Source organism: Ambystoma mexicanum, chromosome 2p (genome assembly GCF_040938575.1).
Source record: "Ambystoma mexicanum isolate Mex_15411 chromosome 2p, UKY_AmexF1_1, whole genome shotgun sequence".
NCBI classification, from domain to species: Eukaryota; Metazoa; Chordata; class Amphibia; order Caudata; family Ambystomatidae; genus Ambystoma; species Ambystoma mexicanum.
In genome coordinates this window covers 1338704077-1338721739 of record NC_090923.1, presented here as the reverse complement: position 1 = coordinate 1338721739, position 17663 = coordinate 1338704077, and the positions used below count along the sequence as shown (strand labels likewise).

General features: G+C 44.6%; 1 protein-coding gene across 2 annotated transcripts in view; it reads left to right on the top strand.

Moving 5' to 3' along the window:
- Positions 1-17663, top strand: part of PRPSAP2 (phosphoribosyl pyrophosphate synthetase associated protein 2) — a 746926-nt gene that overhangs the window by 290997 nt on the left and 438266 nt on the right. For both annotated transcript variants that reach the window (XM_069645686.1, XM_069645687.1), the window contains exons 5-6: positions 3276-3448; positions 7453-7568. In XM_069645686.1, the coding sequence (XP_069501787.1) occupies positions 3276-3448; positions 7453-7568 (289 nt within the window). The remainder of the gene's footprint in view (positions 1-3275; positions 3449-7452; positions 7569-17663) is intronic.

Here is a 17663-nt window from a genome sequence, read left to right as displayed (position 1 = left end):
GACACCACTTCTGTGAGTTACAGAGAATGAACAGAGTAGGACGCCCACAATCCAAGGGGGAGGGAGGCACCAGTTCCAGGTCTCCCGGATCGATAAAAAGGCAGCGATTTGCTTTGCAGTGTTTTGCTTGCCCAGTGGATGGTCCACCAGCAGTCCTACGGCATCTTTTGTTGTCCCTCCGGCTTCGGATTCTTTGCTTCGCTGGTCGACATTCCGATTTGTCTCCAGGCGCTTTCCTTTAACCAGAAATTGGGTGAGGGAGACTTCAGCTCACCAGTGCAAGGACCTGCGCTATTCTAGCAGGGAGGAAGGCAGCCAACAAAGAGTGCATCAAAAGAACAGGGCTTAAACTACGAGGAACTGTGTTTTTTGTGCATGCAAATGGGCAAAATGCGTTCCTGTGGTAGAAAGATTGTCCTGTAGTTCACCTTTCAAGTTTCAAAATAACACTGCTGCCAACGTGTTCAGAATACACAAAGTACCAAAACCTACCAGTTGACACAAAAAGGGAAACCGTTTCTCTGTCCCACTCCTCAAAAGGTAGGTGCTGCTGCTGCTCCACAGATTTCAAGTAAAGCAGGTTGGTGTGGTTTAAGGGCTTGCTCAACCAAAAAGTCAGTTTCGGCCCAAATTAGTCAGCGGATAAGCTTGGGGTCCCATTAAAGTTGTTGGGAAAGTTGCTAAAATAAAACTATTTCCTAACAGTGGCCAACGGGGTGCAGGCGGTAGCCTAGCGGTTCCAGAAAGATTTGGACACTCGTCGGTCCGACTCATTGTGCTGCTGGTGATTTGGGATTTGGGGTTTCACATGCAAGTTGAGCTCCTACAAGTGCTACTGAATGAATCCAGTAGTCCTGGTGGAGAGTTAGTCCTCAAGGGAAGGAGCACAACAATGCACGTTCAGCTTCCACTCTGGTACACTGCACCATTCGAACATTTGGCATCTTCCCAATCGAGACTGGTCGCCACATTCAAACCTTCTAGGGCAAACTCGGGATGTGTAGTCAACAGTGAATCGCAGACACCCATTCATACGCCTGGTCAGATCGGAGCTCCCACTCTGGAGTCACTGGTAGGCCATGACTGTGTATGATTAAACTACGTGATTAGACTCCTAAAAAGTCCTCCGTTCGGTTGACTTACTTTGATCGACTTATTTCCTGTAATGGAGGGATGGGGGGGGAGATTCTCCCATACTGCACACCATCCATCTACTCCCCCACACACGTACATGTTTACATACACGTGTACATACACACATGCAGACGCATATACACATGCATGCACGCACCCAGGCATACACGTACGCTTGTGTGCATTTGATGGACTCAAAGTAAGTTAACCAAACTGAACTTTAAAAAAAAATGTACCTGCAAAATCCAATCTCAAACATTTGTTTTAATGTGTAACAGGTGACTTTTTTTGTGGCGATAGTGAAATTCTAAACAAGGTTTTTATTTTAAAACAGCCCCGCAGGAATCCAGCCTTTGTTTCATGAGCACAAAGGCTGGTCCTATGACAGTTTAGTTGCTGCATGGGGGGGGGGGATGTGCAAGCACAGCTCAAGTGTATGAGCCTGCCTTTCTTTTATATTTTATTCCACCAGTCTTCATGTTATGAATACCTTCTGCTACCAGCTTCCCTTCATCTAGAAAATAAAGGAGGAATGTATACACTACATGTTTTCCTACATAGTCCTTAAAATCTATATAGGCTTATACGATTTCCCTTCTTCGCAAAGGCAGTCATTTGGCTTTTTGTTTACTGGGCTCTGCTTGCAGAACTCTGTTTATAAAAACATTATTCTATACGTTGGAAAGTTTTGGGGTTTTTGTTACCAATTTCTACTTGAGTTCTCAAAATGGAGTCGCAGGTGCGTGAGGCAAAAAGAGGCAATGACTCCAACCTCTTTAAAATAACCAAGTGAAGTCTATCAAGTGTGGCGCAGTTTGTTAATGTGTGTGGCCAGTTACTTCACTTGATGAGTCTATAAGTGCCAACACTATCCTATTTGACTGGATCAAGGCAACCAGGGCACATTTTTCCACTTTGACAGAGACGTTTTGGCTTCCAGTAAGAAGGATCAACCCATAAAATGGTGCATCTTGCATGGGTGCATATACTTCAGCACCCCATTTTGCCCAATGTGTAAAGTAATTTTGTAAACCCCCTTCCTGAACATAAAGTCAACCCATTGGCCAAACATTTTTGGGCACATTCGAAAAGATCTGGCCACAAACCTGCATGTCTTGCGCGGAAATGAAACCCCCCTTTCTGGACATCCATGCAACCTCACCTCTGCTTACATCTTGCAAACCAATTTGCCCACAATGACCTGTCCCTCCTCTCACTTGCTCCCAACTTGTATTCCACTGATCAGCCCTCCCACTACTCCCATTTTATCGGCTAAAAGCATGCCACCCACAGTGCTTTGTTTTACTGCATTCCACATCTATTCTACAGGATTTTTGGCCATGTCAAATCTGTGACTGCTCAATGAATCGAAAAATGCTTTTGACTATGTGGATGAACTTGAGGGATTAAGCTGTGAGTGAGTAAGGCATCTGAACATAATTATCTCCTTCACATTTCTGAAATGCTATGGTGTTCGGGAATATTCATTTAACAGAAATATTGTCAACATCCCCATGGAAGCTATTGTTACAGATAAGTTCCTTTTTTAACTTGATATTTGTATTTTTCAAATTCCATGCCTATCACTTTGTGAACCGTGCATTCCTTTAACACTAAGATTATTTATAAATTGTTACTTGATCTACTTCAACTTGTCCGCCTTCATAAATTCTCAACCTCTCCAGCTTGCTGCCAGTTCCCGAAAGAGCCAAGCCAATCTTGTGTTGTATATTCTGTTTGAGCATCTTTTGCCTTCTGGAGCTTAACGTTAACAGGGCCCCTGCTTCAGAATGAGTCTCCGAAGGCAGTTGTTCCACAGTGATCAAAAGCATGCACCCTGTGTTCACTTACTTGCATACCCAGACATCATTTAGAAGACTGCTGAAAAAAGTAGCAGAACTAGTGTGTTGTATGGATATTTAAATTGTGGGACCATTATAGGGGATTTTCCACAGAGCCCCTCACTTATTGACTAAAACATTGCTGAACTCTCCTGCTCAAGCAGGTTCTAAGTGTTGTTCAGTTGCTAATTGTTGCTTTGAGCTTGCATAGTTAAATTGCTTTGAGCTCATCCAATTAAAAAGGAAATTCAGATGTTAAGTATGCATGTCTACAGTACTCCAAACTTCTCCCGTTTCCAGGGACGTGAATACGACAATCATGGAACTCCTGATCATGGTGTATGCATGCAGGACCTCCTGCGCGAGGAGCATCAGCGGTGTCATACCCTACTTCCCATACAGCAAGCAGTGCAAGATGCGGAAAAGGGGCTCCATTGTTTCTAAGTTACTGGCTTCAATGATGTGCAAAGCCGGTAAGACAGAAAGGATGTTGTGCTATTACTGGAAAACAAGGGTGAGAGGGGGACAGCTGGGGAGAGGGGCACAAAGTGCTTACGGGAGGTGGGTGGTGTCTGACTTTGTAAATCACTTGTAGAGGAGTGCTGATCTTCAAACATACCAGACCCAGCCTGGAAGATGCAGAAAATACCACCATTTGAAGTTTTGTCACTGCATTTGTTAAGAAAGCAGCTGCCCAGCATCACGTTTTAATTACGGAATGAGTTAGGATGGAAATGTTTTTAGTTTAAAATGGATTGACTTGTCCCAATTAATGAAATTGTCGACATGAACATGTTTCTCAGTGACATTGTGAGCTGCACGGTTGCCTCGTGTGAGAACAATAAAAACTCCAAAGCGGCAATGCATACATTCTCAATGCTGAAACACTGCCATTTCATAGTTGTCAATCTATATTGTCATTACCAAATTTTAGAGCTACGTCTTGCAGTGTGTTAACCCTCAATCTATCTTGTGCCCTGCAGGAAGCTTATTTTCATTCCTGCATTCTAATCTTTTGATTTACTGGGGCCCTGAAAAATACCACTCGTGCACCCTTTCTAATCTCTTTTGTGATTTCTACATCTTCAGGTTTGTGGCTGGTATGTTCTCTTGATTGGTACATAGTTGTTTCAGCAGCATTGGAAAGAGGAGCTGCAATTATGATGCAAAGGCCTGAGGACATGTTTATGTGATTGGCACAACAGACGTTTCAGTGTATTCTGATGCCACCATGCAGTCTGGCTTAGTTACCCGTTGGACTTATTAGGCTCAGCATACATTACTCATTAAACTGGACATACACAAATGTAGTTTTTCACGTATTGCCGCAGTACGATTGGTGCTCATGCTGCGTCAATTAAATGCTGCTGCACTTAGGCAAACAAGGTCATTTTAATGTGCTCTTTAAGCTTTCCTGGTAGCCAGAATATAGTAACCAACCAATCGCAGTTGTGTTGGGTACCACAGTAGCTAAAAACGGTGCTTTGAAGGAAATATGAAGACATTCTAAGTGTGGTCCTGATGTTGATATTCTATGAAAGAAGCCTGTATAATTTAGAGAAGCATTTTGTTATGCAAATCAAGCTTTGTTCAATGCTTCAGTTTGGCCCCCAGGGACATTTTATTCTGATAGGTTGTCGCCCACTAAGGCATACACAGAATTGTATACATGCAAACATCTTGAAGACTGTAGCTTGAGCAACTGATTCCCGTCTAATTGATGTAGTGGGAAAGCTGATGGTGTATCCCCTCCACAATACTTGGCACACCTGCACTTGCTTTTGACAGGTTAAACTAATTTATTATCACTCTGCCCTGTCAATAAATAGTATCTTCCCACTGTTCCCCTTTCATTTAACTGATCCACCGTTGTAGTGCTTTATTTTCTCTTAAGTAACTCTTCTAAAAACAATTCACATGGAACTATTGCTGTCATTGAACATTTTCATTGACTTAATGGTGTGTGGTTTCCAATATCAATGAGACCGCCCACATTCACGTTGTGTTTCTTTTTTCATTGCGTTTACTGGTGCATGTTGTTTGTCCACCACTGCTACTTGGTAGCACATGTATCGGATATACTCTTTTTCAAGGAATAGCTCGCCCTTAACACCTAGGTCCACACCCCCACCACTCCTGGTGTAACCTGAGACTGGGCCTTCCCGGTTTGCTTTTAGATCCCTTGCAGCCGAATCACCCAACCTCACCCGCCACATTGTTGCCTCCCCACTCCCTTACATTGATCCCTTGCAGTATGCTTTCCCTTACTGTCGACTTCCCCTTATGACTTGTATGGCTTTCCGCTGCTTCCCAGGGTTAGGGCCATTGTCAATAAATACTCAAATAATGAGCATCACTGTTTAGCTGTTTAGCCTACCACCACTGCTCGTTGCTCCAAAGACTCACCTCAATAATATTCTTTACTCATGTTCTCTTGAAACAAGTACGTTCAGTCTAGCAGCATGCAACCACACAGCATCATTTATTTAGTCTTTAATTTGGGTAAATGTTTGCATGTTAGCATTGTACATCTCTTTACAATCCTATTAGAAGTGTAACCCCTTCAATACTGGGACATACTCGTGTGCAATTATCTATGTGAAATGGAAGATTAACAAAACTATGCTAAGCATTGTGCCCCTTTCAAGTACAGTTTTATGGATTTCCGCAATTGAGACTGCAATTCTTTTTCGCTTTTCATTCAGAACATCACATGGACCACATATGGTTCACCATAGCGATTGTTTAAATTGCTTCTCTTTTGCAAGGCTGATCGTTTATCATTGCAGGAGCAACATCATATTGATATTGATATGGATATTTTATTTGTATCACACTCGTACACAAGCGTTTCAGAGCACGCCAAGACAAGGGAGAACAAAAACACTGATTTTACTAGGCCCAGTGACATTGAGAATGCGCAAGTACATAGTTGATAGAGTTTCACTTTGCCAGATACAATACATTTGCACCCCAGGCAAACCATTTGCTGCTTGTGTTGATTAGCGCGGAGCGTCTTATCGCAGCTTGAAGGGTAGCTTTTTCAGCTTTTCTTTGGCTAACATCACGATCTTCATTAACGTTGAGTGTTGACCATATTTGTTAGTGAGGAAACATTTGAGATTATAAAAGTGTAAAGGGTCCTGTGAAGCGCTTCCTTTTGGGACTTGAAATGTATCCCGTCTGACTAATAACCTGCATCAGTCTGTTGTGAGGCCTCACCTGATGGACATTCTCCAAATTTGTAACCACAGTGATATGAAGGTCCTGTTTATGACTGACTAGAGTTAATTATTTTTAACCTTTTCAGTATGTTTCTTCCCTCTTGCTTTGTGGCTTACTAAAAGTAGTGAACTGAAATGTGGAAGGAAAACCATGTATATATGGTATAAAATGGGGCAGATCTGTGCTAGTTTGTAAAATGAAGCCAAAAAGGCCATGCTACTTGTCTGAGAGATGGACAGTCCTCATAGTTGGAGATCTTGAGTCACTCTGAACAGTGGCGTTAATGGTAAATTGTTCTATTCCAATATAACTAAGCGCTTGCATAATAAAGAACAATTCTTTTCTTGTTTTGCTTTCAGTAGCTTAGGCTTGCCAGACAAGTTACAGCAATGATGTAGATTGGTCTGTGGCTACATTGAATATACTGATTGTGACCCGTGTAACAGTGAACGTGGTTTGTCTAATGTAGCAGTAACAGATTAGAAGCTGTTTTGTTATAATGATCTCGTCCGGAATGTGCATGCCCAGTGAGAATGTGGTCTATTTTAATTCTTTGGAAAGGTGAATCTTGAAGGTCAATTATATTTTAGTTCCGTTTAAAGGATGTGTGTTTCTGGTCGTTTGGTTTAACTGTAGTGCTGTTGATTGTTATGTAGGTTTGAGCTGGAGTAGCTGGTCTGGGTTTGTAAAGAGGACTGAGGTGATGAGTCCTTGCTGCAAAACAGCCTGCGAGTGCTTTGCAGCACTGGCGAGCCCTGCAGTGAAGCGGCTAACGATTTTATTCTTTGCTAGGAGAAACACATAGTGTGTTTAGATCGGGGCTGGGGGTCGGGGGGAGCTACAGCAGTTTTAATGATGTTTTAAACTATATAAGGTTGAAATGTAACTAACAAGTACAAGATGGTACCCTTTCTGGACAAACCATGTGTTTTTATGCCTATTGTGTGGCTGATTTCTACTAGTTATCTGTTTCTGATGGCTTAAAGACCGACCAGGGTACTGTACCCTCAGTTGGAAGCCAGCCTCGGGATGATCACTACATGATCTGGCACCGCGTTATTTTCTTTTAACCTGTGGCTATTGAATGCCGTATACTTTGATGTGGGAATGTAGCACTTACTTTCTTTGTATCTTATACATTGTACATAACTGCAGCACACTTCCTCTTGTTATTTGTACCAAGATCTGATTGAACCAACTAGTCCCAAGTATAAATGTCAGACACTTTTAATGTGGCATCTCTTTTTCAAAGGTCTGACTCACTTAATCACCATGGACTTGCATCAGAAGGAGATTCAAGGTTTTTTCAACATCCCTGTGGATAATCTGAGAGCGTCCCCCTTCCTCCTGCAATATATCCAGGAAGAGGTGAGCATGAGAAGTGTCAACCAATACATTAATTTTTTTCGGTGGGTAAGGTTTTTTTTCTAGAGGAAAATAGCTGATCGATAGGTTGTAACACAGCACTGGAATCATTGTGTGGACAATTGTCAATTTCTAAATGGCAGAGCCAAACTCATTGTAATTTGACTCGCACCTGGTGCTAGTCCTTTATAGGACTGAAGGCCATTTTTGATGATGCCTTCAATTTTTGTTTCCCTAAACGTTTTGCCTGCCAGCCTTTTTTTTTTGTTAGACTTATACTGAAGTCTACCTAACACTAAAACTGTTTTACCGCATGATAGACATTTGTGCACTACACTGCACAAAATGGCTCGCCATATTGGCTAAGCCAAGTCTTTGTGCTTCACTGTCTTTTTGGCTGTCTGCCTCCCAGGCATGGGTAGGATGTAGGCATACACGGTTATCCTCTTTGCAGTCTCTGACCTGCGGAGCCTGGGAAGTAGCCTTTTGTGTGCTTGGAAGTTCAGGCATTGATACACATCTTGGGCCTTCTGTGAGGTCATGGCTGTACCTAAGCTGGCTATCCATGATTGAACAGCCACCCAGGGTTTGAATATTTCAGGTGCCAGGATGTTGTGCATCTGGGAGAGGATATTGTTATAAAGTTGGTCCATGCACTGATAAGAGTTTGATATTGATTTGTACTTGAGGAGAGAACCCACCCACACCAGCAGCCCAGTCGACCTGCTCCAACCCCCTCATTAACTGTCAACATCAGACCCACTCATCCGCCAACGTTTGAGAAATGTGATGCAAGGACCCTCACTATGTTATCATATACTAATAACCGTGAGCAAGGCCCAAAGCCCATTAATTGTACTGAGTAACACTTCCCTTCACTATTACTAATTATATATCTTTTCCCCCAGGAAGAGACAGCATGGATAAACCTTTACCAGTTTATCATGTGCAAAAATAAATACATTTCGTAGGTCCACACCTGACCATACTCTTTGACCACACCCTTTCTTCACTTTGGCAACCCACATCGGGTAACCAAACTGTTTCCCCTGTTTGCATCTTTACAGACGTTTTAACCCTCAGTCATCCACCTTCAGACACTTGACACCCCTTATAACGTGCATTTGATATAACTTGTGCCCCTTTCACTCTTAACCACTTCTGTGTCCACACACTCCTAGCCACGCACCCACCCACCGCAAGAGTGGGTGATAGACAAAGGGTCTGGTCTCTTTCAAGCACAGTATCCTTCCTATTTTCCCCGCACTCCCCATCATTCAAATCCATCAAACATTTATTCACCAATTTTTTCAGCACCTTTTTAAAAAAAATATATATGTTTTGTTGGCAGAGGCATACAAAAACACACACATCAGGATGGATATTTACATGCAATAAGTACATACAACGACAAGGTAATATAAGACAGTCATCTTGCCAGGAGACAGGCCAGCTCGAACAATATGCACCAACACAATACCCCACCGCCCTAGAGTTCCATCTCAATGGCCCACAGATGAGCCGCTCTCGGAGGCGCTCACTTTCTGGCCATTGAGGTAAGTGTTGAATGCAATCCAAATGTTCTGGGGGCGAGAGCGTGTGGGGAGCATTTCAAGATATTCCTCCGCGCAGTTCCGAGACCAGGTAAGCAAATTCAACCATTTCTGAAAGGTGGGAGGAGAGGAGTTTTTCCAGTTTTGCAGTATGCACTTCTTGGCCACCATGCAGCTTATATTTAGAAATGTAGCCATGCCCTTAGCGGTCTTAGAATTCCACACCCCAGACAGCACTCCCAAGGGGTCTGGGTTAATAACGCACTCGTTGATCTCCGACAGGGTCGTTGGTATTCTTTCCCAAAATTCTCCCAGTTTGTGTAAAGTCCAAAAACATATGTAGATGGTCTACATTTTCCATCCTACAGCTGGGGCAAGCGTGTAAGCCAGTGTTAGCAAATTTGGAGATCTTAAGGGGGGTATAATACAGCATACTTAGCAGTTTGAATTGAATGGCGCGGTATCTGAAGTTGAAGGAGACTCTATTGGTGTGCGCGCACATTTCCCCCCATAAATGATCAGAGACTTCAAGGCCCAGTTCCTCCGCCCACTCGTCCCGTGCTCTTGAGGGTTGAGATGGGGTATTCGCTAGTAGTAGCTTATAAAGCGCGGATACAATGCTGCAAGCGCCTCCTGAATTAGCGATATAAGCAATCCCTGGGAAGTAGGGGGGGCTCAGCCGGGAAGTAGGGCCATGCAGCACGAAAGGCAGCACGGAGTCTGTATTATTGCAGAAGTTCTAGGGCCGAGCCGGAGTGACCAGGCTTCCATGTCTGTGGGTTAATAAATTGCCCATCTGGGTAAAAGTCTGTTAGAGCCCGATACCCCAGACCGCCCCAGTGTTGTGAAAGGGCCACGTCGTGTAAAAGCTCTAGCGCGGGGAACCCCCACACAGGGAGCCACTTGTAATAGGGGTGATGATCCGATGTCAACCCAAAGAGACGGTGCCATGCGTGTACGGTGGTGCCAACTGGATCTATGGGGGAATCCGGAATGTAATGTCAGTGTAAAATTAGAGTCATCACATTGACATTATCAGCTGTAAGTATTTCCAGTTTGACATGTGGGCGGGGAGGGGTCCCAGGGTACCGATGGGAGGCGTACTGGGCCTGCACCGCCAACCAGTACAGCTTCAATTCGGGGGCGGTGAACCCTCCTCTATCATAGGGAAGGGTCATGTCAGACCATTTCTTGCGTACGGCACCGGAGTGCCACAAAAAATGAGCACACAGTGTGTGCAGTTTTGCAAAGTATGCTTCGCCTGGCCAGATGGGTATGTCAGAGAAGGTGTATAGGAACTTGGGTAGTAGCACCATCTTAATGAGTGAGAGCTTACCAGCAAGTGACAATGGGAGAGAGCGCCAGCGGGTCATTTTAGCTTCAGCGAGTTGTGACACCCCCATGTAATTGTCGGTAAAGAGGGAATCCTTGGTGAGAGAAACATTTACCCCCAAGTATTTGATCCCGGTGGGAGACCAGCGGAGTGGGTATTCCGTGGCTTGTTGTTTGGTGGAGCTAGTGAGTGGCAGGATCTCGCATTTGGTATAGTTAGTTGTAAACCCTGAGTGAGTGCTGATTAGAGTGATATCCCGCAATATTGGTTCTAAGTGGGTGGAAAGGTCTCTTATGTACAGCAACACATCATTCGCGTATAGAGATATGCTCTCAGGAGTGTCCTTCATCCGGATTCCCTGGTGGGCGTGTTCTGATGTGGTCCACCATGGGCTCTATTGCTAGGGCGAAGAGGATAGGGGAGAATGGGCAGCCTTGGCGGGTGCCTCTGAAGAGTGGGATCAGAGGCGATGTTAAGGAGTTGACCCGTACCCTGGCTACCGGGGAGGTGTATAGCAATTTGATATAGTTGATCATGTTGGGGCTTACACCCATCGTCTCCAGCACCATTCACATGCATTTCCAGGATACCATGTCAAACGCATTTTGGGCGTCCAATGTGACCGCAACCGCATTCGAGCCCTGATCTATCCGCAACATGACGTTGAGTAATTGTCTGTTATGGGAGGTGGATCTTCCAGGTACGAAGCCTGCCTGATCCTCGTGGACCATATAGGTCATCACTGGGCAGAAGCGGTTCGCTATTATTTTAGCAAAAATCTTTGTGTCTAGATTCATTAGTGAGAGGGGTCTGTAGCATCCGCATTCCTCGCTGGGTTTTCCGGGTTTGAGTAATACCGTTATTACGTCTTTGCGCAGAGTCAGGGGAAGGGCAGATGCACGTAGGGACTCCTCCCATACCTCTAGGGGCCTAGGGGCCAGTATGGCAATGTGTTCCCAGTAGAATTCGGCCCCGAGACCATCAGGGCCTGGGGCCTTACCCCTAGGGAGATCTGAGATGACAGACTATCTCGTCGAGTCGGAGCGGGGCGTCTAGTTCCCTGGTAGCAGATGCGATACTTGTTGTGGGTATGCAGTCAAGGAGATCCCTCATCGACTGCTCACTATGTTTCAGGGTGTTGGGAGTAAAGATTCATGTAGAACTTGGTGAAGATGTCAAAAATCTGCTGGTCAGTCCGTTGTGTGGTGCCCTGTTCGTCTTTGCAGGTGATCTGGGCCTGTCCCCATTCACCCCTTGTCAGGGTGGCCAATGTTCTACCGGGTCTGTGACCCTCCCCATACTTTCGGGCAGCAAGCGGGCGGCTAAAGTATTGGATTTCCCTGGTGGTGTGCGAATTAAATAGCTGGAGTTCCTCACTAATAAGGGCCAGGGTAGCTGGGTCGGCTGATGTTGCGCATTGTTGCTCCAGTTCACGTAGCCTGGATTCCGAGCAGCTGAGGTTGGCCCTGATGGTCTTTAGCACCCCAGCTTCCCTGGATATGGACATCCCTCTAATATAAGCCTTGAAGGCATCCCAGCGTACTCCCATGGTGGTGGGCTGGGGGATGTTATGTTCAAAGAAAGACTCGATATCTGCGAGGATATCCGCTTTAAACACAATATCGCGCAGTGCGGTGGATTTAAATCGCCAAGTATTGAATGTTGGGGCGGGGGTTCCCAAGTCCATCGATAGGATGATTGGAGCATGGTCCGAAAGAGTGCGAGTCAGTATCTGTGCTGCCACAGTCCTCCCCATCATTCCACTTGACCCCAAGAACAGGTCAGTTCTGGAGGAGCTGTCATGCACAGAGGAGTAATGAGTGTATTCACGTGACTGTGGATGTAGAAGTCTCCAGACATCGCGGATATCGAGTGTGTGGGAGTGTTAGTAGCCTATGTGCCGTGCTAGATAGCAGCCTGGGCGCCATCCCTGTTCTGTCAAGGGTAGTGTCAAGTATGAAATTCATGTCCCCTCCCCAGATAATATGGATTCCCAACAGTATAGAGACCACACTATCCACGAAGTCCAGGCTATCTACATTAGGACCATATGTGTTTACCAAGAGGTATTCTCTGTCAATGATTGTGCAATGTAAAATGACGTAACGGCCCTCGGGGTCGATGTAGTTCTTGTGCATTACAAATTTAATAGATTTATGGATCATTGTTAGAACACCTCTGGTCCGGGTGGAGTAAGAGGTGTAGTACCTGTTTGGACCCCAGGACGTCGCCATGTTCTTTGCAAGGGAACCCTCTGTGTGTTTCCTGTAGGAGTAGTATCTTACAGCCGTGTCTGTGAGCATAGGCCATAGTCTTGCGGGTTTTGGTGCGGTTACAGAGGCCCTGGACATTCCGGGACATTATGGTAGTGGTCATTTTAGAATTCTAGGGGACATCCCAGTCTTGACGATATTGTACGTGCAGCTGGGACTCTGCGTGTTGGCCCCTCGGCGCTGCCTCCTTGCATCTGCTGCCTGAACCTGCCGCCTCCAACAACTCCCGCAACACTTGTTGTGAAGGCTCTTGAAGTTACATAGCTGCAGTGCTCTATGGGTGGGAGGGGCAGCCCACTCACCTGCCTGCTTCTCTAGTCTTTGCTTACGGCTCAACCTTCCTCTCTGGTTTGGCGGGATCCCAAATACATCTTGTTAGAATCACAGACTCTGGCCATGTTCCCTTCTGCCCCTCCCTCCGGCCCTGTACTACTAATAAATCGGGTCCTGGGCGAAGCCTGGTTGCAACTGCCTGCAGCTGGACGCTGACATTTTGGTCGTAGACTGTTTGATTTACCATGCTTTTATCTACTCTTTTTCTTGTCGGGTCAATGCAGCAATCTTTGCTTTCTCCGGCTTACCCTGTTGTGGCACGCCCTGCCTCCTGACTTGCTGGGTTAACACTGTTTAACATTTTAGTGCCGGCTATATTAGTACTCCTTCAACTTGTTCGGCTCTCCTTTATCGTTACTGCTGACATGACTTTTCCGATTCCTTGTCTTTGTACATCACATGGCCGTACTATTTGCTCATCCTTTTGTAACTACTCTAACCTTACCTACCCTTCTTGTTTCTCTCATTTGCCTCCTATCAATCTTGCTCTCTGGAATGTCAGTCGCTTTGCAATAAATCCCATTCTGTACTGGACCTCTTTTTTTTTGCTTTAATCTTAATTTCCTGTGCATTACGGAGAAATGGCTTTGATCTTCTAACACAGCTTTCCTTGTTCTCTTTCTACTTCTACTACTACTTTTCTTCACACCCTTCAACTCTCTGCCCGGACAATGGGACTGATATTCTTTACCGCTCATCGTTTCTCCATTCCTGGCTCTTTGTCTCTCTCTACCTTTTATTAATTTGAATATTCTTTGACTACCTTTTCTAAACCTTACCCTTTGCCTTTCTTACTTAGCCCGCTGGTCCAACTACCACTTTTGGTGATCTCTGGTTGCCTTACTTTTAATCTTCCACCCCATTTATACTTTTGGGTGATTTTAATCTCCCTTCTGTTCATTTGTCAATTCCTTTTCTTGCTATTCTTGATCCTTATCAGCTCTCCCCACTTTGTACTCCTCCTGCTCATGTTTCCGGTTCTTGTCGGTCTAGATTTTATTTTCACTTCATTATCTACATCTTCTGTTTCTACTTGTCCTGTCTAATCTTCTGATCACCATCTTCTATCTTTCTCTATCCTTCCTTCTCTCTCATTACCTACTTTATCTGTTTGTTGCTCCTATATATTCTCGGCGTGATCTTCGTGCCTTTAATCCAACAGTGTTTGTTTTTATCTTGTACTTCTAGTCTTCCTTCTCATCCTTTGGTTTCTGCTCTTTCCGCTGATAATGCTGCTTCTATCCGTTCTTCTCTTTATTCCCTAGATCCTGCCTCTCCCTTTTTGCCTTCTCGGAAACCACCTAAATCATGGCTTCTCTTTGGTCAATGCAGCAAGCTCTTTGTCGCTTTGAGCGCCGGTGACATAAAAAACTCTGATTCAGATTCTGTCTTTTGCTTATGCTCTATATGATGATGCTCTTCTCTCAGCTAAACGTTTGTTCTATTCTGATATTCATTCTCAATCCTCTCACCCTAGACGCTTGTTTCAAAAACGTGATCTTTCTCCACCTTCCCCAGACTATTCTTTTAACTCTAATATAACTGCTTCTGGTTTTGCTTCTTAATTTTCCTCAGAAGTGGCCGCTCTTCAAGCAGCCATTGTTCCTTTGTCCTCAATATTTCAGTATTTTATTTAGCTTTTATAAACCTTTCGCCCATATCTAAAATATACATAACACTATCGAATTGCATTTCCAATGACAACTTAATAAACATTTAAAAAGTCACAATGTGTCAAAATGGAGGTCAGGCAAATAACATTAGACAGAAAGATGTATATCAAGCTGCCCCATTCATAATTCAAACTTGGCGACAGCACTTCTGCTTTACCATGAGACCTGTTGAATACGTCCTTAACTCGTTCCTATGTTTAAAGCAGTTTAAACAAGTCTTCTAGGAATTTAATGAGGGATATGACCATTGTCACTCTTTCCCCGCACATAGAGGTTCCACCAGTCTTCAGGTACCGAAGCAAGTTCTTTAAATAATTTTCCAAGGTAGCATGTTCTTTTTTCAGTTAGACCCGCATAGAAAAGCAAGAGATGCTGCAATGTTTCCCTGCTGTTCAGTTTAGTACAGAATCTTCATGTTAAATCGCTTCTCCTACATGGCTTCCTTGAAATTAAGATTTTGTTAGTCGGATACCTTAGGCGGAATCGTAAATATCATCTGTAAAAGCTAAATGGGAATTTCGATAGGTATTCAGGGAGAGTGTTGTAAGGCCGATATTCACAAGAGGGAAGTTGGTGTAACCTAAATTGCGATTTTTGTTCTAATGTTTCTGACCAATCCTTTCTCCATAATTTTATTTCGACTGAACAAATTTAGATAGCCGCCCCTCCTCCATTGTATCTAGGTTATCTGTTATCTTACGGCACGCTGACCTCCACTCTTCTAGGATCGGTTCACTCTGGCTGTTGAGAGCTTCCTTTATCAACTGGAATCCTCTTGTTGCAGTCTTAGTGATACATTTGCGATATAAGGAGAGCGATTTCCATGCCACCATGGCATATAAGGAGATAAGGCCAAACTCATACCGGACTACCTTTATGGGGACCCTTTTAGGAAATCTGAGCACTTACTTCGAAAAAAGGCCCTCTAGAACCGGCAAAGTTGTACGGAGTATCAAAAACGTTTTCTGCACTGTATCCAAGTATACAGACCACCTTTAGGTGATAGAAAGTCACTTCTGGAATCAAGGAGTATCTCCCATGTTATTGCGCAGGAGATGCTGCCCGTCAACACATAATACGCTGTATTAACGTTTACGCATCGGAACCTTTGTGGCAAACCCCTCGCAGGACAAAGTAGCGGTGTTGTGGTCTCCACCCTATCGCTGATACCTACACCAGTGCTTCCTCCAGACAGACCCTTACCAACATCATCTTTGTTGTTCCCTCTCCAGGGCTGTGGGACACAATATGGTCTGTCCTCTCCCCTTTTTACCTCCTCTTCCATTAATGGTGGCACTCAGTGGGAGGTCCTCCTGGCCCCCTTCCCATACCCCCAAGACCATTGTTAATGTCCATCTGAATGTCACCATCTTGGTCCAGTTCCCTAAGCCTAATTTCCTTTTTGATAGAAGTTTCCTGCGTCTTATCACTTTATTCCTTCTCCTGCTACTCCTACATACACCTCTCTGGCTCCTCTACCACCTCTGTTCTGCCACCTCTCTGCCCCTTCCTCATTTTCTCTGGCTGCTCTGGGCCCTCCTTTCTCTGCCACCTCTCTGGCATCCTCCTCGTCCTCTCTCACTACTCTGCCTTCTCCTCCTTCCTCCTCTGCCCACTCTCGGGCCCCTCTACCACCTCTGCAGGCCGTACCTCATGCCTGTACCCCTCATGCAGAAGTCTTTCAAATGTGGCAATCTGCTCCATGTCGCTACTTTTAACTCTCGCTCTGCTGTCAGGAGTTTGGCCAAGAATGTAGAGTGGTCTTTCATGTTGTCGGTTAGTGATTTGTGCAATGTTAGGAAGGGAGCCAGTGTGATGGTGAGTGCCAAAATAGTACTCTCGTTCATTCTTCCACTTAGTCACAGGCTGTTCGGGGGCTCTGGTTAGTGGCGTTGATCGTAGCAATTATTTGTAAAAACAGGTGTAGAGCACTCTCATGAGTCAGTATTGCTAAAACTGTCTGAGGTGGGGGACGATACTCTACAGAGGTTCAATGTTGACAGTTTGCACGGTGTTGTGAAGCTTGTTAGGAATTGCATCTTGATTCAAATATCTTGTGATTTTGTGGTTTTGACTTTCCTACTGTGCGCAGTCTCCGGGTCGTCCCCTTCTGCATGCTGATGGTGCCAAACATCTTGGGTAACTTTGACAAATGAATTTGCTGCATCAATCAGAGAAATGTGGTCATTTAAAAAAGTGAGAGATCTTGGCTCATACTCCATAATATCTGTGATGGTAGCAATTTCATCTATCAAGCAGGCTGCTAGTGAACAGTTGCCTCTCGTTGGTGGTTTACGGCTATGCACTCACATTGGACCTTCTTTCCCAGGCATACTACTCGCTGTCATGTGTCTTATTAGAGGGTTTGCAAGTGATGCTTTATAACTGAAGTTTCCGGCCTCTCTAGGGGTGTAACTGTCCATCAATTCCATGCTTTCAAATAGGTCGACTTCTGCGACCCCTTCCATCTCTCCCATTCGTTTTTCGTATTCGGACCTCTATATATATTAAAAAAAACTCTATTTAAAAAAAGCCACGTTCAAGACTTGGTTAATAAAAGCATTTTTTTAGCTTTGAATCTGAGGTCTTTGGGTCAGGTTAAAGATATTGCACTGCTCCTGGGAGTTGAACTGTTAACGTTCAAAGTTGACACTAGGACAGTTACCTGACCTTTTACCTGCTCTGGAGTAGCAAAGTCATTTAAAAGGTGTTTTGAAGCTGGTCGCTCTGATGTAAATAGGCGGCTCTGAGCATCTGCCCTCATATGACTAGTCCCCACCCTTAGGGTGCCGGCTTCATGGTCCTTTAGGGCAGAAGAAGCCTCTCGATTTAATTCCATCTAGGCAGTTAGAAGAGCGCTGTCCGATGAGCTGCCAAAGTCAATTATGTCAATATTATGCAGATTTTCAGCTTTCCTAAGTGTGATGCTGGAA